At 40.7% G+C, this 24168-nt stretch overlaps 1 protein-coding gene across 15 annotated transcripts in view; it reads right to left on the bottom strand.

The window, feature by feature from the left end:
* FAM13A (family with sequence similarity 13 member A) overlaps nucleotides 1-24168 on the bottom strand; it is a 368957-nt gene that overhangs the window by 28401 nt on the left and 316388 nt on the right. For all 15 annotated transcript variants that reach the window (XM_059172961.1, XM_059172915.1, XM_059172900.1 and 12 more), the window contains 3 exons: nucleotides 17516-17592; nucleotides 17083-17125; nucleotides 6459-6606 (listed from right to left, as the gene is read on the bottom strand). In XM_059172961.1, the coding sequence (XP_059028944.1) occupies nucleotides 6459-6606; nucleotides 17083-17125; nucleotides 17516-17592 (268 nt within the window). The remainder of the gene's footprint in view (nucleotides 1-6458; nucleotides 6607-17082; nucleotides 17126-17515; nucleotides 17593-24168) is intronic.

Here is a 24168-nt window from a genome sequence, read left to right as displayed (position 1 = left end):
GGGCACAGGCAAAGCAAAGTCTGATGTTGGTATTGGCACGTGGGTGTGCTGGCTAGTTGGACATTTCTACTCATAGCAGTTTAGTTTGAAAAGGTGTTACCTTAGATCCTGAAATCCTTTAATTTGTCTGAACCTAGCAGAATATCTCTTTAGAAATATCACAAGTGAGCTTTCACTTTTCGGTTCCGTGTCCTCTGCGTACAAAATGAGAGTGTCTGTGACCATTTTCCAACCAGACCTCCATTAAGAAAGGTACCGTGATCCTGAATTAACAATACAACACGAATCATGGAACAGAGTAACCCTTGTTTGCGGCTTTGTGGAGCCATTTATCAGATTTCCTTTGCATCAACACAGACTCATTCCCGACCGCTCACTTGAATGATACAGATAAGAAGACCCAGTATGCCCTTTTCTTAACATCACCAGTGCTATATACGAAATACGAGCTGAATTCTAGCTTATGGGTGACATTTTCTCTTAAAGGATATAGTTAGCATAAATGAATTCACTAAAAAATGACAAATGTAAACCATTATGAATTTCAATTAACAAAGTAAAAGGTTATGCTGCATCATTAGTATGCATGTAGAACAGGAGTGAAGTTTCTCACCCACCCAACATTAAATGCTTGCATTTTTCTCTTCTCTCTCTCTCAGTTTCCATGGATTAATTCATTTACTTTTTATTGAAATATAATTAATATACTGTGTTATATTAGTTTCAGGTGTATAATATTTAAAAATTCCTTGCATTACTCAGTGCTCATCAAGATTAGTGCACTCTTACTTCCTTTTATCTATATCACCCATCTCCCCACCCTCCCTCTGGCAACCACCAGCTTGTAGGTAAGAGTCCATTTTTTGTCTCTTTTTTCCCCTTGTTCATTTGTTTGTTTCTTAAATTCCATGTAAGTAAAGTCATGATAGTTGTCTTTCTCAGTCTGACTTATTTCACTTAGCATAATACCCTCTAGACCCATTCATGTTGTTGTAAACGGCAAGATCTCTCTTTCCTTTTCTTCTATCGAATTATAATTTAAGGCTCTTATAATTTATAAAATTACACATAATATATAGTTCAATATAACTAAATCAAAAATGCCAACTATTCTTCGTTTGTAATGATCTAAAAATACAAGGCCTATTCATGTTTTGATAGTTGACACTCAACTAGACAAAAAAGGAAGAACTGAATAGAGCAGTGTCTACCGGACAGTATGCCCAATTGCACTGCCGACCTAGAGATTCAGTTTCGAGGATGCATTCACCGACCACTCCCAGTGCCTAGTCTGGAAAATAGTTTATATTTTAATCAGTAATTCTAGAGCAATGAAATGGACAAATATATTGCAAGGAAAGTATTCAAACGGAAAACAGAAAAGATTAGAGGTTTCAAATTAGATTTTCATCTTAAAACACCACATAAAAGAAATGTGTTTTTATATCCAGACCAGAATTCCTTAAGTTCTGTGATTTCAGCCGTGTGTCTTGTCACAAAGAATGCTGAACATAAATATGGCGTGTCTCTCTATGGAAAATAGAGAGACTGCTTGGCCGGCTGGATCCATTTGCTATACAAAAGAAAATGGGCTACTAAGATGATTTATTGAAGAAACCTGCTAGAATTACAAGAGCTGATGTCTTCCACTTCTCATTTCCAACTACATGCTATTTAGAGGCATTACGCCCTGGCGCAACATCATGCCGTCTTTCAAGGTGGATCCTTGGTGGGGCGAGGAGGAATGGGCACATCCCAGACGCTGGAAGATGTAAATCCCATATAGGGAGGGAAATCCCATTATAAAAATTTCCTTGGGGCACCTGGGTGGCTTAGTGGGTTAAGCCTCTGTCTTTGGCTCAGGTCATGATCTCAGGGTCCTGGGATCGAGCCCCGCATCAGGCTGTCTGCCCAGTGGGGAGCCTGCTTCTCCCCACCCCCGCCACTCGGCCTGCCTCTTTGCCTACTTGTGATCTCTGTCAAATTTTTAAAAAAAACTTTAAAATTTCCTTAGTGTTCCAAGACTTAACAGTGGTAGTACTATTAAACTGTTCAGTTAATCTTGCAAACAAACTCTCAGAGTTAGAATAAACCTTAGTTGTCAGCTTTGTCAATCCCAATTTAATCTTTCTATCTGCTTTGTCTCTATTTGCAAATTTAATAAGTGGGTCCTTAATTGCTCCATTCAAGTCATTAATAAAATGTGTGGAACAGGCTAGAGCTGAGGACTTTCCTAATGAGAGTACCCCTATTTGTGTCAACTTTGATCTGTGTATCTGCACATTTAAGTACTGTTGCTTAATCAGTTACTAATTGACTCTGTTACCTGTCTGCTATTCCTTCCAAATCTGACAGGGCACTGGAGTCCCTGTAGAGGCCCAGCTGAGGTCTTTTTGAATGAGACATTTCCTAATCTAGAGTTAATCTCTCTTTCTCTCTCTCTCTCTCTCTCTCTCACACACACACACACATACAGAGGTTGATTTATTAAGATCTGTCCTTGGGCAGCAATGGAGGACTCAGTAATTATGGACTCCTTCTCTGTGTTCAGAGCCACCCACTGTCATTAGGTAGATCTGGGCTCTGGTTTCAAAGAAGTCCAACTTAGTCTGGTTTTTCCTGAAACTACACTTGGAAATATTTATGGAAGACACTAATAACATCAACTAACACTCATGTAATGCCTGTTAGGTGCCTGTACTGTGCCAAGCACTTTGCAAATCCTAGCTCACTTAATTCTTACAACAAGCTTACTAAGTGAATACTATAATATCTGTTTACTCATTATTGTCTGTTGTTAGGCCTATTTATTTTTATTTTAAAAAAATATTTATTTATTGAGAAAGAGCATGAGCAGAGGGGGAGGAGGCAGAGTGAGAAGAAGTAGACTCCTCGCCAAGCAGGAAGCCCAATGTGGGACTCGATCCCAGGACCCTGAGATCTTGATCTGAACCGAAGGCAGATGTACAACCAACTGAGCCACCCAGGTGTCCCTGTTATGCCTATTTAAAGATGGAGAAACTGAGGTCAAAACTGTAACACATTTAGCAACTTGTCCACAAAGCTGCTAAAGTAGTAGAGCTGGGATTTGAACCCAGGATGTGCCTGGTCTTAGCCATTATGGCCCACTGCTTGCCAGGACACAAAACTGGCGTTGCTGAGAAAGAGGCATCAGAGAGGAAGTCAGGAGATTTCATTATCCTGAATCATCATTTTTCTTCTTTAGGCCTCAGCTTTTTTACCTGTATAATGGCAGCATCCAGTCAAAAGGTCTTTAAGATCCTTTGCTTTTTCATCATTCTTTCAGAGAATTTTAAAGGTTATTTTTGACAAGTAGCAAGTAATAAATAAGAAGCATAAAGTATTTTAGCCCTTTAAAAATGTTCTTTTGGGGCACCTGGGTGGCTCAGTGGGTTAAAGCTTCTGCCTTTGGCTCAGGTCATGATCCCAAGGTCCTGGGATCGAACCCCACATTGGGCTCTCTGCTCAGCGGGGATACTGCTTCCCCCTATCTCTCTCTGCCTGCCTCTCTGTCTACTTGTGATCTCTGTCAAGTAAGCAAAATCTTTAAAAAAAAAAAAAATGTTCTTTTAAGTTTAACTTCACCAGGACAGCTGAGTATTTAAACCTCAATACTTCCACAAATACTTCCAAATCAACATGAATTGGCTGATTAGGAACATTCTAATTATGCAATTCTGAAGGGCTCTACATAACAAATAAAAGTACATTTGATTTGTGTACTCATTTAATTTTGGAGAGTGGCAGTAATAAAATAATAATACGATGTAGATAGGTCAAAAAAATGTGCCCTAATACATAGCTACATACAGAGAGAAAGAAAAAAAGAAAAAAGCATGTATTATGTATCTGCCAACCAGCATGATTAGACTCTGATCCTACGTTCACTTTGACAGGATTCCACTCTAGGTAGGCTATGGAATCTAATCATCGGGTTCATTTCCTTTTTTTGTTGCCTTGACACACTCTGGCCCAGAAGCCAGAGAATGTCACTGCCGCACGGGAGCACCCAGGGCTGAGGCTAGCGCCAGCAGGCTACTCACTGAGGACCATCACACCTGACATTCTGCGACTCTGCCTGGATAGGAGAGTGTGAACTGAGGTGTGGGGATGGGGACCAGCAAACACTACACGGGGGCTGGGAGACTGGTAAGGGAGACTTACAGACAGATTCTGGCTCAGAAGGTTTGCGTAAACTATTAATTCCATTTATATATTTGGTTTCACTTTCACAGATTAAATTAGTGCAAAGTGGATTCCTTACTGCGAAGCTACCATTAAACTTGTTTGTTTCTTATTGAGGCTATAAAACAAGAGTAGTATTTTAGCAATTGGACTTACAGCTCTCATCTGAACTACTCTTTATATGCAACAATTCCTTTATTTTGACTGCACTTACTATAATAATATCACATGAATGTTTAAAATAAATATATGGTAAAAAGGGGCTACTGAAAGCAGTAACCAAATGATCAAAATGGCCTTGAAATGAATCAGTGTAGATTTTTAAGATATGCAAGTTCAGTAACGCAGTAATTGGCAAAAGTTAACACAAGTCCTTTCATAAATTACATAGATAACATAATTAGCATTTCCAAGCCTATTGTATTTCCTCCCTGATAAGCTTTTTAAAATTCCATCTAGTTGGTTCCTTCAAATTATTATTATTATTATTATTATATTATCATTTAGAAGAGAGTTATTTACATTAAGTAATAAAACAGTTTTAAGGAAAGTTAACTTCCAACCATCCTGGTGGGAATTTTCATTCTGGCCTCTTCACGTATGCTGGAAGAGATCACAAATTTATGACTGATCAAGATAAAAATCATCAAACTGAGCCCATTTCAGGGGGACTAGAAGAGTCTCCGTGCCCCTTTACTGAATATACCAAGATAATGTGGCTAATTTGAATTCTGTCCAAAAATCCTAGTTTTTATCTAGAGTTTTGTGTTACTGATGAGAGGAGACCGTTATTCCTGAAATCCAAATACAGCACTTGTTTTGACTACTGCTTTTTTCGTTTATTGGGCCACAGTAGCTACTATGGGACTTTTTTTGGTGGTGGTGGAGATTTGTTTTTAATGAATTTAAAACACACCTGAATATCCCAAAGTGCATAAAACAAAAGAAGAACAATAAAACACTACCCAGGGATGTACCACTGAAATTAAAAAGGAAACAAAACAAACACCCTGCAATCTTTTTCTAGTGACCATATCATGAGCTGGGAAGGTCTGAGAAAATCTCCCACCCAACTGCCTAATTACATGGTAAAGGGCTAGAACATGTTTCTTGAATTGCAAAGAGGGAGAACTAGAATTTAAAAACAAAACAAAACAAAACAAAAAAACACAAAAAAACCAGCTTGTTTTTGCTGCACCAAGCCCTGGGTGCAAGGAGCATAGAAGGATTACTATTTTTGTGTCTGTTTATTACTGTTTATTACTATTACTTGTGTCTGTTTAGATCGTCTTTTGCTCCTTCATCTAAATTCACTATCACAAGTACTTTCTGGTTTAAAGAGGGTTGAGGGAGAACACAAGGAAATCCAGGCGCTTCGGAAAGGGACTGATTTCCTGTAGCTGTGATTCTCTGTGTGGTCATGTTAAGTCGTGCTGCTATTCTGAAACCAGGCACACAATTTCTCCCTCTTTGTAGCCTCCAAACACACCCATCGTACAGAGGCAGCCGGGCGTGCATTCTGGATACACGTTGACACAGGTCTGGATGCAGACACATGGATAAGGAAGGAAGTGCGGCTTGACGGCACCGCTGCCAGCACCTTCCTGAAATGCAGTTTTGACAAGATGAGGATACCCTCTTCTTCCTCACAAGTCCATTTTTAACGTTTTGCCAAAAATCTCTAGGAAAACCAGCCTTCAACACTGCATTATTGCAGGCTTTCCATTGGAAGCACTTTTTTTTATACAGTTTTCTCTTTGATGACAAATCCCTGATGCTGGCTAACACGGCTTTTAAAAAATTCTGTCCATAAAGACAATCACAAAAGCAAAGCAAACTGAATCTTTCTTGAAAAAATGGGAGGGAGATTTAACGAAGGAGGCAGGGGGTTGGCATGTAGCGGCTCCCAGCCGAAGTCCTAAATGTGCACGGCTTGCTCAGTCCTGTGCTCGGTGCTACCAGAGGGGAAACACACAGGTAGCGGCACTCCTGGGGAGTTAAGAAATAAAGAAGACTGCAAGGTGACACTACAATAGAGGGCAAGCGCATTTTCTTTCTTAGATTGCAGTGACTCCCGGCAACATTTAATGAGACACATTCCCATACCAGGGAAAGGATCTGCAGTCATTTAGGAATGCAGTTAGTCCTACACCCTCTGCTTTCATACATCCATGTGGTGACGCCCCTCTCATTTAGGCTACTTTATATACGCTTTTCCGATATGAAATCATCCAAACAGCCGATGGTCCTACCTTCCCAGCTCTTGTCATCACACAATGCAGTCAGGTCGAGCTCAGGCACTTGGGAGACGAAGCTCTCCCGCTGGTCGTCAGCATCTGGAGTCCTCTGCAGTTTGGAGTCAGGTACGCCGGGGTGCTCCTGGATCTTCATCGCGGGGGTCTGTAATGACAGCACAATGTCTCTGAGGAGCTACGGCTCACCAACACCCACAGACGTCTGCAGCAAGTCCACTCTTTCTGGGGGAAACCTCCCAGGCTGTGGCAGTGGCTGCACCCAGTACAGAAACCAAAATCATAGCCTGATGCCCCTGGATGCTAGCTGGCCACTGGCATGCAAATCGCCACCGTCCCTCTGTGCTCCTTTAACTTTTCTTCTGCGAGAAAGGCAGGAGGGTTTCCCAGAGCCGCTGCTCCTGGTAACTGCAGGCAGCTGACGGTCTTGATGGTGACTGATTGGGGCCGGGAAGGAGGGAAAGGAGTTTGTGTTTCCTTAAAGGAGTAGGGCTCTGCAGACCGTAAACAACAAAATCCCGCGACTGCTGTTGCTAAGGCTGGAGAAGCAACATGGTGTCTCCAGCCTGCAGACTTCTTTGCTCCTTAGGTAAACAGTCCAGCAAGGCCCAGAGGCTGTGTACACGGACGCTCTCCTGTTGGCCCCGGCAGAGGCTTAGATCAATTAAGCGGGGCTAGCTGCACGTTCCCAGATTTCCTGTGGTTGTTTTCACCCAAAGTGTGGGGAGGACAGACTATTTATGGAGGAGCTCTGGGTATTAAAGCATTGTTGCGCAAATTCAAACAGCACAGGGGTTTGGCAGCTCATCTGGGCTAGCCGTAAGGAAGACAGATTATGGAAGTAAGCCAAAATTACATAGGGAGCGGGTTTTTTTTTTTTTTTAAAGAGTAAAAAAGCCAAGAACTGGCAAGTCAGCAATGCATAATTTATATCTTACAAATATCCAACTGTCACTTGTTTTCGTACTATTTATCCAGCCTGAATATTAAATATTCAGCTACACTTGGTTTTGCTCCTTGGGGGCACCTACTCCTAGGCAGGGCTATCTGGGGGAGGGGAAAACTCTCTCCTAAAGGCTGCTATTTTAGCTACGTGATTTTATGCAAACAAAATTCGCATTGAAATTCGTTCATTTTTTCTTTGCTCTTTTGGCATCTTATAAACCCAGCCACTGTCACTTTCCCTTCTCTCCTAAGATTATAAACACAAGTATTTACTTACAAATATTCTTCTCAAGTAGCACAGATTTGTACAAAAGATTTTCTTGGAGAATAACTGGAAATTCATTTTAGCAAATATAATAAAAGAAAAAAAAGAACCCAAACATGTGGAAATCATAAATGATTCCATTAATGCATGAGAAATGTTCTTCTGCTTAAAATAAGCACTGTTAAGACTACCAGCTACTTTTAGTAGCTGTTCAACTCACTTTGATATCACCAGGGAATATTCTAGGGGCTTTTACTATTATATTTCCATAAAATGATACATGAGGACCGCTATTTTCTTCACCACATTGGGAATAAAATGAAATACCATCCATCAGTTTCTGATGAGCTACTAAAGTCAGATGGAATCGTCAGGTAAATCCGGGGTTTTAAGACACTTTCAAAATGCCGCTTGTCTATTGGGTGAAAACCAGATTATGCATTTATGCTGTAAGAGTTATTTGTTCCTTGAGCTGAAGCCTAAGTGGACCAGGGCGGAATGACCAAATCCGGACCTCAGCTCATTAATAACTTCGAAGTCACGTAGAGTGCATGCGTGCGTGTGTTAGAATATGCATGCAGCAAATAAACATCTTCTTAGTAAAGATTTCTAACACTCATTCCACTTAGAGACATACAAACAGGAAGACTATAAGAAATATGATTCCATGATGCAAGCACACATTCCCGAGGAGCGTGTGCTGGCCTCCGGCACTGCACTACACGGGGACGTTTGCGGGTCTTGTGGACAAGCGGACCAGCATGGCTGACAGTTGCTGTGTTTGGCGCTCTGGCTGAGCTGCTGCACTTTGCTGAGCCTCCATTTCTTAGTCTGGGAAATGGGCATGAACAATTCCAATATAGCAAGGTTCTTTTGAAGAGCTAGGAAAAGGCATGCAAGGCCATTAGCACAGTGCCTGGAGCGTAAGGTACACACAGAGGAGGCCCTCGGTCTCTTCATCATTTCTAGGCACCATGGGAAGATGAGGAAAGCACTGGCACATCTCCAAATACCAGAGAGAGGTGCTGGAGATGAGACATGTTTCATAGCCATTCAAGGTGAACCATGCTACCTGGAGGAGGGGAGTTCTCAGCGCAGGATGAGAAAAGAAGCCACTGGAGATTCTCATCATGAGTCAGCAACAGCAATTCTGTTTTGGGGGCAGTGTGGGTGAGAGGGGTTGAGGAGGAGGAACAGGTGCAGAGACAGGCCCCCTGGGGTTCGCTGGTCACAGCAGGGGAGCACAGGACAGAGGGATGGCAGGTGATGAGGGTGTAGGGTGAACTCACTGGACCGAGCTCACTGGACTGAGAAAGGCCTTGCGTGCTCGGCTAAGTCTGGATTTTAGCCTGGGGTTGATAAGGGAAAGCCATGGAAGGAAACAGAGTAACAATGGTGAAACGTGTTTTCCAGGCTGAAGCCTTACAGATGGGAGTGAATGCTGGTGGGAAGACCTATAAGCCTAAGCATTGGGTTCTGTAGGCAGCCTGTGTCCCTTCCCAATGCCAGACACTGGCTTTGCTTCCTGCCATGCCTGTGTCCACCCAGGGTACTCAGAGACCTGTGGTGCTTGACATGTCACATGTAAAATACTGAAACTCACATACATACACACACACATGTAAAAACGTGTACTGTTCATGATTGCTACATCTGTATTAGACCCATTACAAAGGAAATCAAGGTTACAAAATTTTTTCTGCATCGGAATTAGTATCCATTTTAAAGAAAGCTAAAATCAGAAAATTAATTTTTTACCCTCCAAAATGCAGAGATGTCTTCATTTCTTCGACAACATGGGTTGGCGCAACTCCTCTGTGCTGGGCTCTGTGAGCCACGCAAGCTCCTTACACTGAAAGAGCTGAAATTCTGTGGAAAAGGCTCAAGAATGCCCAGTGGGGTTCTAAGAACAGTTGATTGGGGTGCAATAAACAATGGACGACCTTGTGAATTAGTGAGCTGCCCCTCACAGTGCTGAGATGAAGTCGGCGAGTCGGGCATGCGGGAGAGGGAGACATTACTGCCCTGGGTAGGAGGCTGGAACAGACAACCCCTAAGATCCTCTTATTCTAACGAAGAGAATCAGGTCAGAACTCTATCAGTCTATTCAATAATAATATATATCACACGATATATACTTATTATAGGGCCACTGTGTGCAAGAGATACAAAGATAATATTTACTCATTAATTCAGCTAATGATTTTTGCATACCTACCACATGCCAGACAATTTTCTAAACACTGGGGATACTTCAGAGGAGACAATAAAGTCTGTCCTAACAAATCTTATAGGAAGTGACAGTAAGCAAAGAACAAAATGTCAGGTAGTGGCAGGGACTATGGATAAAACTAAAGCAGAGTAAGAGAGGTGATGGAGGTGGGGGTCATGGTTTGCTATTTTCTATCCAGTGGTCAGGAAAGGCCTTTCTTATGAGGTGACATATAAGCAGAGGTAAGAAGGAAATGTGGGAGTGAACCTTCCATGGGAAGAGCATTCCAGGAAGAAGGAAAGCAAATGCAAAGGCCCTGAGGCATGGTCATTGTGTTTAAGGAACAGCAAAGAGATCAGTGTGTCTGGAGTCACTGTGTAAGGGTGTTTAGGATGTGCCACATAGAACAGGGTATCACTCACATTGTAGACCTATGTTAACCTACACAAGCTTCTGGACTTTCTGGCCTGATTTCCCACACAGCAGGGGAAGGGTCTCTCCTACATAAACCGCATCAGCTTGCACAGCACAGACACGCGTGGCACAGCACTTGCCAGCGTGTCCACATGCCCACCTCTGTCCTGCTGTGCTGTGATCAGTCCCTGGGGTTGCTCTTTCACTGGCCTGCTGCTCCTGTAGGCCTGGTTCCGAATTTCTGGCCTCACTGGTCTCACCAGCACCTGACGTGGTTGCCATTCCTGGGGATGCACAGTGGGCTGCTGGTGTGGGCCCAGGGTTTCTGCACATATGGGAGCTAGGGCTCCTGCTGCCATGGCCACCCACGGTGAAGCTGTTCAGGGTCTGAAGCAATACATCAGCATGGAAACTACTCTTCCCTCAAACAGTTGTTAGCTTAGATGGGATGGGCCACCTCTCCAGATTGTCCCACCCTTTGTCCTCGTGCTCATCCTATGGCACTGTCCTTGTCTATTGCTTGTCTGCCGCTCCTCCTAGATGGTTCATGTTTAAATGTCAAAGACATTCTCAAGTACCAAAATATTTCTGGTTTCAATTTTTGTTGTTTACATGTTTTATGTCTTCAGGGAAAATGCAGAGTAAATGAATTACAGCAGTCCCCCTTCTCTGGGGGGTTACATTCCAAGATGCCTGGTAGATGCCAGAAACTGAGGAGAGGGAAGAACCCTAGAGACACTCGGCTTTTTCCTATACATACGCACCTATGATAAAGTTTAACCAATAAGTTAGGCATAGTGAGATAAACAGTAGCTACTAATAAACAGAACAATGATACTGTAATAGATGTTGTGTGAAAGTGGTTTCTCTCTCTCTTGCCTTTCTGCTTCTTGTGATGATGTGAGATGATGAAATACCAACAGGAGGAGATGAAATGAGGGTGATGATCGGGACGCAGCACGGGGCTATGGTGACCTTCGGGTGGTAGGTCAGAAGGACAATCATCTGCTTTTGGACCAGGGTTGACTGTGGGTAACTAAGACCTCAGAAAGTAAAACCACAGATAACAGGGGACTACCGCAATTTCACAGTTTTCAGCTCAGAGATCTCTGGGCCACGAGGTCACACACCAGACCCCCGTCGAAACTGTACCGTACGGAAACACACTGCATATTCTCAGCTCTCAGGAGAGACAATGTAGTACGGCAGATAGGGGATGGGTTTTCAAATCAGAGTTTCAATACCAGCTGGTCAGCTGCAAGATCTTCAGTGAAAACCTCTCTGTTCTTGGCATTCTTTCTTTGAAGCTTTTTTTCTGTCATGTAAGTGTAAGACTTCATAGAGTTGTTATGAAGATTAAATGAAAAACATGTCTAACAATGGCTAGCCCATAGTAGTTGTGAAAAAAAAATGCAATTTCCAATTATTGGGTACCTCCCTTCCACATTCATTCCTCTGCAAGTGTTTATTGGACACATAGGATTACAGGAATTAACAAGGTGTGGAAGGAAGACATTGAACATACAAGTGTTGTAACAGAAAAAAGCAGGCTGCTAGGAAGCAAATACTCAGAGAGCTCACCCTGCCTGGGGCCTCAGGTGACAGCCTGTGTTCAGGTCAAGGAAACACTATTAGATTATTAACCTGATTTTTGTCAAGACCTGTCCCCCCTGTCTAACTGGACCTGGCTTTTCCAATCGTCAGACTTCATTGATCTTGCTCCTATCGAAATTCAAATAGTTGGTGAATTTTTGCTCCTTCTCTTCCCCCTCCCTGCACAGGATATAAAGAAGGAGCCTAGGAGAGTAGCAGAGCCGGGAGTGATACCAGGGAGTGCACTGTGTAATGCAGTTTGCACAGGAAGGAACCACACAGTGTTAATACAAGAACCACATGGAACCATAAACATTTACTGTTTGGCCTGACAACAGAGGAAAATGGACATAACAGAGTTCCAAAATTCATGGGAATTCCAAAGCATCAGTAGCCTTTAGAGACTGGATGAAATGGGAAGTGAATCCAAACAAACAGAGCTTTTAAATTATTCTGGTTCTAACATTAAAACCAGTAACAAAATCCTAATGCTTCCATGGAACTCAGCGAGGTTGCAGTAACACAGTGATTCATTTCATAAATACTTGTTGACAGGATATTTCAGAATTTACCTCAAACCTGCTCAAGGCAAATAAAAGCCTTAAGATGTTTCATGATTAATATCAATGCTCAGTCTTGATTAGAAAGCCTTGTCTTCTTTCTCTCTCTCCCTTCTTTTACTTTTGTTTCGAAGCAGGATAGAAAAGGGAAATGGTCTTTTGTTTATTATGAATGTCTTATTTGTTATCAAAGGTATGCTTCTAAGCTCTTCTAAGCAGTAGGCTTAGAAAGCATAAAGAATGTAAAAATATTGCAAAAGAATTTAACACTTCATTAGCCTTATACTTCTGACATAAAATGACCTCCACCAGATAAGGTAATACCCTTCTAAGCACTCAATAGTTCTTATAGGTTTTGCTTTCTTGATAAAAAGATTAGATATAAGGTTACAGTTTAAATGTTCTGGATTTCATACAGAGGCATGAAATATTTCCACAATACAAAATAACTTATCAGAAGGAATGAAACTGAAGCATAAGATTTAAGCTCTATTGTAAATAGAACTTTAAAAATCTGTATTTTCAGTGATATCTTTTGAAATCTAGAAATTGTTAGTTTTAAGGACGACCTTTCTTCTGGATACTTCCAGAAATTCACCGAGTTTAAAAAGAAGCAAAAGAACAATGACTGGACTCCAACATGTTCAGGGAATAGTACACTAGGTTATTCCTTACACTAGCTCATTTCATACAGCCCAAAAGGGTCATTTTATTAAAATGTCCCCCCTTTAAAACAGTCAACAAAACCAAAAGACAACTGACAGGATGGGAGAAGGTATTCACAAATGACATGTCAAATAAATGACATATCAGATAAAGGCTAATACCAAAAATCTATAAAGAATTTATCAAACTCAACACCTAAAAAAAAAAGTAATTCAATCAAGAAATGGGCAGAGGACATGAACAAACATTTCTGCAAAGAAGACATCCAGATGGCAAACAGACACATGAAAAAGTGCTCAACATCACTCAGCATCAGGGAAATACAAATCAAAACCACAGTGAGACACCACCTCACACCAGTCAGAATGGCTAAAATCAACAAGTCAGGAAATGACAGATGTTGGCAAAGATGAGGAGAAAGGGGAACCCTCCTACACTGTTGGTGGGAATGCAAGCTGGTGCAGCCACTCTGGAAAACAGCATGGAGATTCCTCAAAAAGTTGAAAATAGAGTTACCCTACGACCCAGCAATTGCACTACTGGGCATTTACCCTAAAGATACAAACGTAGTGATCCAAAGGGACACCTGCACCCCAATGTTTATAGCAGCAATGCCCACAATAGTCAAACTATGGAAAGAGTCTAGATGTTCATCAACAGATGAATGTATAAAGAAGATGTCATATATATATATATATATAAGAATACTATGCAGCCATCAAAAGAAATGAAATCTTACATTTTGCAATGACATGGATGGAACTAGAGGGTGTTATGCTAAGCAAAATAAGTCAATCAGAGAAAGACAATTAGCATATGATGTCCCTGATATGAGGAATTTGAGAGGTGGGGGAGGGGAGGGGGGGAAATGAAACAAGATGGGATCAGGAAGGAGACAAACCATAAGTGAATCTTAATCTCAGGAAACAAACTGAGGGTTGCTGGGGGTGGGGGGTAGGGATAGGGTGGTTGGGTTATGGACATTGGGAAGAGTATGTGCTATGCTGAGTGCTATGAAATGTATAAGACTGCTGATTCACAAATCTGTACCCCTGGGGCAAATAATACATTATATGTTAATAAAAAAATAAAATGCCCACCTTTTGAAAACCTACCCACAGAAATGATAGTTTTTAAGTTTTGGCATTCTAAGGGATTCTTAACTTTTTTCCAATGGCCATCTGAGATCTCAGGCAGATTTCCCATTAGGTGATTAAAAAATTAAAAAGATGTGCAACAAAGGGATAAACCCATGTTCACTTTTCAACACATGCATTCAAACGAAAACCTATCTATGGCCGCAAAATGCTTATTTCAGAAATAAAGTCGCAGTTGTGCCTGCATTTGCGTTTGAGCCACAGATTCTATGACCTGCCTCTCTCTGTCTGTGTTTCCCTCTAAGGAGCATCTCTGAGACTGGGTTTAATGTTTCACATTCTCATGGGAATGCTAGTCAAAAGAAGAAAGACCACTTTTCCTCAATAGTTGGCATCTGTGGCCTTAATCTTACATGAATCTAAGAGCATATAAGGAAAATTTTAAAGGATGGTATTAATGAGGACCAACTGTCTTTATGGAAAATGACACTGGAAAGAGCCATCTGTGGTGAGCACGTAAACGCTGGCTTCTCAATCTGGTGCCATAGGAGACGTGAAATAAAATACCGATTAGGCAGAATTCTAGGAGGGATAACCCAAGGCTAGACTTACTTTTCATCTCTGACATTTAGGAATTATTGTGGCATTGCCAGAACACTAGATTAACTATTTAGGTTGTTCAATAAGTTCTAGAGGGCGCCTGGGTGGCTCAGTGGGTTAAGCCACTGCCTTCGGCTCAGGTCATGATCTCAGGGTCCTGGGATGGAGTCCCGCATCGGGCTCTCTGCTCAGCGGGGAGCCTGCTTCCCTTCTTCTCTCTCTGCTTGCCTACTTGTGATTTCTCTCTGTCAAATAAATAAATAAAATCTTAAAAAAAATTAAGTTCTAGAAAGGGCTACACATATTCAACAGTAAACAATGACATCACACTGTAAACAAGGGAAAGGGCTTTAAAAATGGAAAACTGATCTTTTCACAGTCCGTCACTAATAATCAAACATCTATTTCCTTCCATGAAAGAAACGCATGTTTTTCAGAGTTGAAGCATCACCCCAATCTTGTGGAGTGATGTCCTGTTTTTCTCCTTTGGGGCAGTTGTAAAAGAAAGGTGACATGGAGAGCTCAGGCTGGATTTAACTCACTGCCTAAATTTAGCTCCTAGCTGAACGTATGATGACAACCACGATTATTAATAGTGAATGCTTATGGGGTGGCGGCAGTGGGCTGGGTGCTGACTGGCATCTGCACATGGCTGACACATGTAAGAATAGGACCTGGCACATGCAAGTGGGATTTGAGATTTGTTTCCCCATGATTCATCCACTGCTATGGGAGCTGTCCACCAACATACCGAGGCAAACTGAGTTCAGCACGGGTTTAGCCACTTGGCTAAATCAGCCGCTTGGAATTTATGAGTTAATGTTATGGCGTCTATCCACAAAGGTTGCTCTTTACCCTTTGATCTCATAAAGGAGCACAGGCGTAAAAGGGAGGAACTGAGAGCACCGCTCTGGGAGGCTGGCAAGGCAATCTTCTTTAAAGTCACGTTCAATGGCGCGATGAGTAAGTGCTTGCTGTGAGCAGAGGAAAAGAGCAGAGAAGGATGCAACAAGAAGGAGACTAAAGCAACGCTTATCATGGGGGAGGCTGTGCTCTGAAAACAGGTACCTGGTGTCAGGGAAAAAATGCCAGCTGGCTGCCTGGGTCCCAAAGAAGGAAACTAAAGGAGTGGGGAAAAAGAGATGAAAGAAGAGAGAGGCTCGGCAGCTGTGAAGTCAGAAGGAGGAAGCATTCCCCTCCTATTACCTGGTGAGGCTGAAGAAGTTGACAGAACAAAAACTGAAGAGAGGGGACAGGATGAATCCACAGCACTGGCAGGGAGCGGCGGGGAGGTGGCGATTCATTTCCAGCAATTTTATGCCAAATTGTACACAAGTGTGTGTTTTTCTAAGAAGAGAGTCCACAGCTTTTAGATGCTTAACCTCTTGGATTATAGAATTCCAAGAGGGGTAGGGACTGCCGCTGTTACTGACTTGTAGCTCCTAGCCCAGTACACGTGCAGGGCAGGACTCACTAGATGCTACTAACTCCATCAGTGCATTAGGACGATGTCCAATAAAGATTAGGAATCACTGGGTTAGAGGGACAGTTCTATATATAACTCTTATTTCAAGGGTCAGAATTCAAGAACAGGCTGAAAAAAGCTTTAAATCTTGCCCAAGGGAAAAACTGATAAAAATACTGAAAGTGGAGTTGGAGGCATCTGGACGTAGATTATATACACATATGTGAATGAAAAATGGGGTTGAGCACACCGAATGAAAGCCAGAGTTGGGAACAGGGAAATCACATGGGTCAGCACGGTGATGCTCTCAGAGAACGAGGAAGACAGGAAATAACCAGAATTTTAAGATACAGCATAAAAGAGTTAGATATTTTTTTGCCATGGTTTACTTAAAATGAGACAAAACTCAGAAAACAAATGGGGTTTAATAACTCACACTGAGTCTATCTTAATTTGAAAATTAATGAGATAAATCTCAGTGACAGATCCACTAAATTTATTGTTTATTTCAATCACTTAAAAATGCATAAAAACATGGAAGATCACAGCTTTTTGTTTTGTTTTATGGATAATCTAAAAGGAAATCTCCACCATACTGAAGTTTCTCTTTGCAAGCAAAATAAAGGAATTTAAAAGCAAAAAGAATATGATTTCTCAAGGAATCTTTACATTTCAGCACTTGCCTTTCTGACCAAGCACAGTCTGTCAATCTCATTATCCCATATCGACAGGCTAATAGTGCTTCACGTTTGCTCTCAGGAAGGTACGGAGAGCCCCATTACAATCACAATTTTGTCAGCTACTCACCTCAAAATGCTGGGTATGTCTACCATCTTTTTCATCTTCTTTACTATAAACAACAGCAACAACAACAAAATATCATAAAATGTCAGTTTTTGAACAATGCTTTTCATCCAGTGAAATTATGATTTCATTTACTTTAAAAAAAAGTAGGCTGAATGTCTCTAAATTAAATTCTTGTAAAATTAAAAAACAAAAGAGAATAAAAAGTCAAAATAAAACAAAACTAGAAACAAACCACGAGTAGGATTATTTGTCTTGAACAGCACCACGGCAGATTTTCTATTCTAAGCATTTTCCTTGCTATAAAATACTATTGGTAAACATACAGATCTTTAATTCTTTCTAGTTCTTGAAATGCACATTGCATTAAGTGAGAAAAAAAAGCAAGCTATTCATGCTCTTAATAAGCAATGTGAAGAGAAAACACTAAAATTACCTTTCATCAGACATCAGTTCAACATTGTCAGGTCCAGCCCTCTCATGAGAAGGTGTGGAATTGAGGCTTTCCATATTCTGTAACAAAACAAATCATGGTTACCCAATAGGAATGGTAAAAAAGAAGCAATAGCAGATCCTCATCCTCCTTTATTTAAAATAGAAAAATCAGATAATATACAGATATGAATGAATTCTCGTTCTCATATTTCTATCTTTGTTAAAACTAGTAAAATCAGGAAAGTTTCATATGTGCTGTTTGCATAGAATTGGATGGTGAATTTTATCATTCCTTTAATGAAGATATCTGATACCATTGTGGAAACCATCATTGTATCCTATAATGTCCTTGTTAGGTATCATCCAAATCTTACAACTAAACATAGCAAAACCCAGACTGTCAGAACATTAGGGTAAAATTAGAATTAGAACTGAGGAATCTGACCTTGAATCCTCTCTGAAACCAATGGAACATTCATTGCTCATTTAACATATTTTCAGGATAAACTGCTAATATAATGTGGGATAACATATAGCTTGTACCCAAACTGCTCATTATCCATGAATAGAAATGGTGTTAACATAAGAACCTTTCTTTCTGTGATATTTAACATTAGTCCTTGTGTTATTTGCTAGGATGGAAAAAATATAAACAGGAAACTTACTTTGAATAGTGTGTATTTCAGGCTCACCAAGAGAGCTTAACATTTATCAGGAGGCAAACCTGTAAGGTTTTTTTGACATGGCCAATGCTTTCTGAATATAATTCAGGTGACTGAGCACAGCATAAGTAAGCCAACCCCATGAAGGAATATTACAAAAAAGTAAACAAGAGCTCATTTATATTCAGTAAACTAAAAAAAAAAAAAAAAAAAAAAAAAAAGCTGCCTTAGAGATCTGAACCCAATTTTCACTTAACTCAAAGATTCATACCTGCTTTAAAAGGACATTAAGTACAACCAACCTATTCTATGTCATCAGAATGACACATATAGAAGCAACATGTGTTCATCTACATATTTATAACCTCCCATTGTGAAAAACCTTTTACAAAGTAAATCTGATTAAGGTTCACAATATTCCTGTGAAGTTGACATATATAAAAATCCTCACAAAATAAACACATAATTAGAGTAGAAAACTAATCTTTGGCTTGGTAGATGAATGAATTGTTTTCCATTTATGTTGGTTTGGCTAACTGATCTGGAATTCTGGAAGTTTAAAACCCTGGGCTCCAATAGACAGTAGAAACAAAGGGAGACAGAGCACAGCATCATAGAATGGTGCCTCTGGAGTTGGATGTTGGGTTTGAATCCTACCTCTATCATTTACCAACTGTATGAACCTATTTGACCCTCAGTGTCCACATCTGGAAACTGGAGATGGCAAAATAAACATAATTACATAGGTGACCTTGAAGATTAAAGGAAATAATGCACGTAAAGAACATGAATAATACCTGGTACATTTAAAGGATATTTTACTACTATTTCTCCAGATAAGGCGATGCTCCAGATAGCGTCTGTGTCTGCCATTACTAAACATCAATTTACACACTTAGATAATTTACACAGTTCATTTTAGAATGGATCTGAGAAATAAAAATTATGACATTTAATTTTATTTACATTTTTATAACTCTAAAGTTTGAGTTAGAAGAGGCCTCTCTGAACAGCCCTCCTTAACTGGCATAATTGCTCTTATTACCTGAATGTGATCTTCCTGATAAAGGGGGTTATGGCTATGACAAAGAATCTGTGTTTGTTCTCACTGGTGATCTTCAATAGATTATCAAAAACTTTAGTGTAAGATCTAGTGCAATAGCATTAGTTTTTTTCTAAAGCTCTGAAACCTGAATTTCTAGGGAAGCATAACCCTCTACCCTCAGATCGTTTTAAAACAGTGTCAATGAAATACATAATTAATTATACGCAAATGACTACTTCAGAATAAATAAAAATCTTCACCTTGAGGCTAGGAAATATTCAGAAAGAGGGAAGAGAAAGTAAACCACAGTAGTATTATATAAACTAAGATATTTCAGTAAAATTTTTTCCCTATACAAAAAGAACCAAGATATAAATGCTTATAGGTTCTGAGAATTATAGAAAAAAGACAGTTATGTTATACAGTGGAAGACTTTGCAAAAAGCAGTTGTAAAATGTGAGAAAGTCTGGCTGATGTCCAGGGTTAAAACTAGTAAGCAGTAACTTGGACTTCCTCCCCCACCCACTTATTTATTTATTTATTTATTTTATTATTATTATTTTTTTAAATTTATTTAGTCAGAGAGAGAGAGCGAGAGCGAGCACAGGCAGACAGAGTGGCAGGCAGAGGCAGAGGGAGAAGAAGGCTCCCCGTGGAGCAAGGAGCCCGATGTGGGACTCGATCCCAGGACGCCGGGATCATGACCTGAGCTGAAGGCAGCTGCTTAACCAACTGAGCCACCCAGGCATCCCTCCCCCACCCACTTTTTAAAAAAATGTTTGATCCCTATGTTTAAGAATTCCCCAAGGATCTGTTTTCTATGGATGTAATAGACAAAGGATGACTTTCAATATTGTTCCATATTCCTCTCTAAGGCTTTACAGTAATTCCAATTTTCATGTTGTCCACACATTGGAGACTACTGAATATTCATAAGCTGCTCTCACTAACGCGGTAGGCAAGCACACAGTGTTCCTTCGCTAAGGCAGTTGTCCCTATACCTTTTGGACACAGGAACATGTCAAGAACGTGTTACAACTGTCAGCCTATCTCATTTTTCTCCGGAATGAAACAAGGGTAGTAAAGGTCTCTGAATACAGTAACAGAAGTACCATTCATTTCCACTAGGGGAAAACAAGTGATAAATTCTAACTTCCATTCTTTGCCTAAAGTTTAGGGAGGGAAGATTAAGACAAAGAGATCAGCAACTCCCCCCACTTCACTGAGATGGGAGAAGGGAAAAATGGAATGCACAGGTCAAAAGAACAGCTGAAACGCAGAGGCTTCCACTTTATGGGAAGTATGCTACTGGACTCTCAAATGTTCTGCAGCTGTAATAGTACTTGTCTTAGTGGAAAACACAGACTCAATGTCTTTTGGAAGTTTCGAACTGTTTTATGTCCCAAACACTTCTCTAGGTGTGGTAAAACAGTAGCTTATTAATGTTTGCATTTATGAAAGGTTAAAGTAATAAAACTTATAAAAATGTGTTATTGCATTGATTTTTACTTTAACTGATCTTCTAAACTCAGGATCTTTTTAATAGGTAATTTTAAGAAATAGCAAAGAACAGATTATGACTTTTTAAGAATAATTTAATGTAACTGCTTCTTGAATTGCATGGAAAAAGAAAACAGATAAAGCTTGCTTTATTTAAGTCTTACCAGTGACTTTCAAAACACACAGATGTGCTATGACAGAATTTATTTGGACAGTTTTTGGGTGTCAGAAGGAACTGAATTTTAAGAACCACCCTCCTCAACTATAAAAATAACCTCAAATCTAAAAAGAGCAAAATCCTTGAAAAAATTAGCTTTAGACTGTGGAATTTATTTTCAATTGTTCCCCATGGCCCCCTCTCTATTGAGGCATTGAAAGCTGGGCTCAAAACCTGTTTGACCACTGAAGCCCTTGAAAACACTTGGAGCAAAAACAAATTTGTCTTCTAAAACTGTAAAATGCTGACAAAGCCTTTATAGAGGACACTGAAAAAAAAAAATGTTTTCCCTCCATATACAAACAGCTCAGTCTGAAGGCTCAGAGAACACTGCTAGTCAAAACAGGTTCATTATTCTAACCTTGAGCTCTAAGAGAAGGAGAATATTTGATACACTCTCATTACAAAGGTGTAATGTGCATATGAGTTTCTTTTTATACCTTTTCATACATTTTGTTTTACTGCTTAAAACAACTGTGTAACTTAATCCATATTTGAAAAGAACTACTGATACGATACAAGGATGCGGATAAAAGAGCTTGCTAGCTATCCACTGAAATCTATCTTCCTTCCACAGAAATGAAGTAGCCACATGCCCAGTAGCAATGCTTTCGCCAGTCTCTCTGGCGGTGAGATATGGCCATGTGACTAACTCTTCAACAGGATGCACAATGCAATATGTGTGTCTTCTAGGTCTGGCCAAACAAGCTACCCCAGCAGGCACATTCCTCAACACTCACACTCTCCTTCTGTGAGTGGGACAGGAGATAAAACCACCATCATTCATTGGAAGTTGCTTGAAGTTGACAGGGAGGAACATGGCCTGGCACAGAGCAAGTCTTCTACTTCTCTCTCTGGCCCTCAACTTCTATTTTAGCTTGTTACGGGAGAAGGAACATTTACTGTGTTCAAGACATTGTGTTTTGGGGCTTCTTGTTATACAAGTTACCCTAAAAACTATGGCAACCATTCATGTGCTCCTTTTTTTCCCCACACATTTTTTGGATGAGTGCTGAACTCTGCTGGGCACTGGGGAAAGTGAAGCAGACAATGGTTCTTCTCATCGTGACTTCTGTGTTTTGGTTACTGCTCCAACTGTAGTTTGCTACACTGTTAATATTATCTTTATTTCTAAGGTAGGTTCTTTCTGAATGATAACGCTAAACATTAATTGGCCAAACATAAAATTCAAAGTGGTCAGCATATTCTTTCCCTATTCAATACGATGCAAAGGAAAGAAATTCTAGATGTATGTATAAAATGTGGTGAGCTTAAAAAGCTAGAAGAGTATTTATTTTTCTTAGATGAAGAGGTAGGTTGTGGTTAGAACATAGGGACAGACCTTTGGTGTAATGTAAACCACAGAGTTGGGCAAACCATTCAACTTTCTGATGAAACAATCTGTAGATCAAAGTAAGTTACAATCAAACTCCTCCACCCTTCCTCCAGGCTCCATCCCGTATCAATTACTCAGGAACATTGATCCTGCAATGGATCCCCTTCTCTTATACATCATTCCCTCCTCTTTTGGTTTATCTTGCCATAGCACTGTGGTTTTTTTTTTTTTTTTTTTTTTAAGATTTTATTTATTTATTTGAGAGAAAGAGAACATGAGTGTGTGTTGCGGGGCAGAGGGAGCGAGAGGGAGAAACGAATCCCCACTGAGCAGGGAACCTGACACAGGGCTTGAACCCAGGACCCTGAGATCGGGACCTGAGTCAAAGGCAGATGCTTAACTGCTGAGCCACCCAGGTGGCCCCATGTCACTGTCTTTAAAACCCCTCTCTTGATCTTGCCTTATCTTCAGCTGCTGCTGAAGTGCACCCCTAAAGTGCCAAACCTGTTGAAAAAACTTTCCATACCTGCAGTACCCAATTCATTTCTCTCAATTCTTTCTTGTACCTGTTTAACTAGATGTTTTCCTCTCTCTTCCTCCCAAATCTACTATCAAGGTAGATGTGGTGCGCTATAAACGTATGAAATTACTATTCACTTACTATTCCCATTTCTCTCTTCTGATGTGCTCTTAACTGACATCTAATAAGGCTCTTGCCCACATGTTTGCACTGAATTTTGCTATTTGCTCCTTCTTAATCTTTTCTGCTTATACCTTCTTATCTGCCTACCCACTCAATGTCGGTATGTCCCAACACACTGTCATAGCTCAGACCAGCCCAAGGCTTTAAATGCCACCTGGTGCCAAAGACTTCCAAACTTATTTCATCTCTCCCTTGAACTCCGGATTCACGTATCTAACTGCCTACTTGATTTTCTACTAATAAACATCTTGAGCTCAACATATTTGAATGGAACTTTAATTTTTCCCCGCGAATCTGCCCCTCCAGTAGTTTTTTCCATCCTTCCAGCTAGCTTTTCCAAAGGCGACTCTGAGACCTTTGGGAAAGCCAGCTGAGACACCCCCCTCTTTCTTCATACCCACATCCAATTTATTAGAAAATCCTCTTGTTTCTACTTTAAAATACACCCAGGTCTGACCTTAACCACCTCCACAGCCATCATCCTGGCCTAAATCGATATCATCTCCTGCTTAGATTATGTCAATTATTGTGCTTTAGTGTTTGCTCGTCCCTTAACACCTCTGGGCTGTTCTCCCCCGTCCTCCCGGGCTATTCTTAACACAGTTGCTAGAGTAATTCTTTCAAAAGGTACATCAGAAAATGATTTTCTTCTCTCTGGTCCTCTATGCCTCCTCATCTCACTCAAGGTAAATCCCAAAGACCTAAAAATGGCTACAAAGGCTAAAGGGATCAGTACCCTCGCTACATCTCTGGACTCATGTCTTAAAATCACCCTCAACTCTGCTCTAACCAGAGTAGCCCCTTGCTTATCCTCAGCAGGCTAAGCCTGCTGCCTCCTCTGCCTCGGAAGCTTCTCCCCAAAGCTCCGGACAGCTGACCCCCTCACCTCGTTTACGTCCCTGCACAATCTCAGCGAGGCCCGACCCGAGTATCCTCTGCATAACATCAATCCTACACCTCCCACCACTTCCTGTCTTCTCTGCCTGCTCCATTTCTCTCCACAGCGTGTGTCACGATCTGAGGATTTTCTTGGTTCTTATTTGATCCTATAAAGAATGTAAACCTCATGATGGCTGAGGGTGTGTCCATTTTGATAACCAATGTGTCCTTGGTTCCTAAAAGAGAGCTCGTCATACAGTTAGTTATAATTGAAGGAATGAATAATTTTAAATCAGTGGCCCACAATGTTGG

Source organism: Mustela lutreola, chromosome 1, assembly GCF_030435805.1.
Source record: "Mustela lutreola isolate mMusLut2 chromosome 1, mMusLut2.pri, whole genome shotgun sequence".
Taxonomy (NCBI): Eukaryota; Metazoa; Chordata; class Mammalia; order Carnivora; family Mustelidae; genus Mustela; species Mustela lutreola.
The sequence above is the reverse complement of the archived record's forward strand: the minus strand, read 5'-3'. Positions and strand labels throughout refer to the sequence as shown.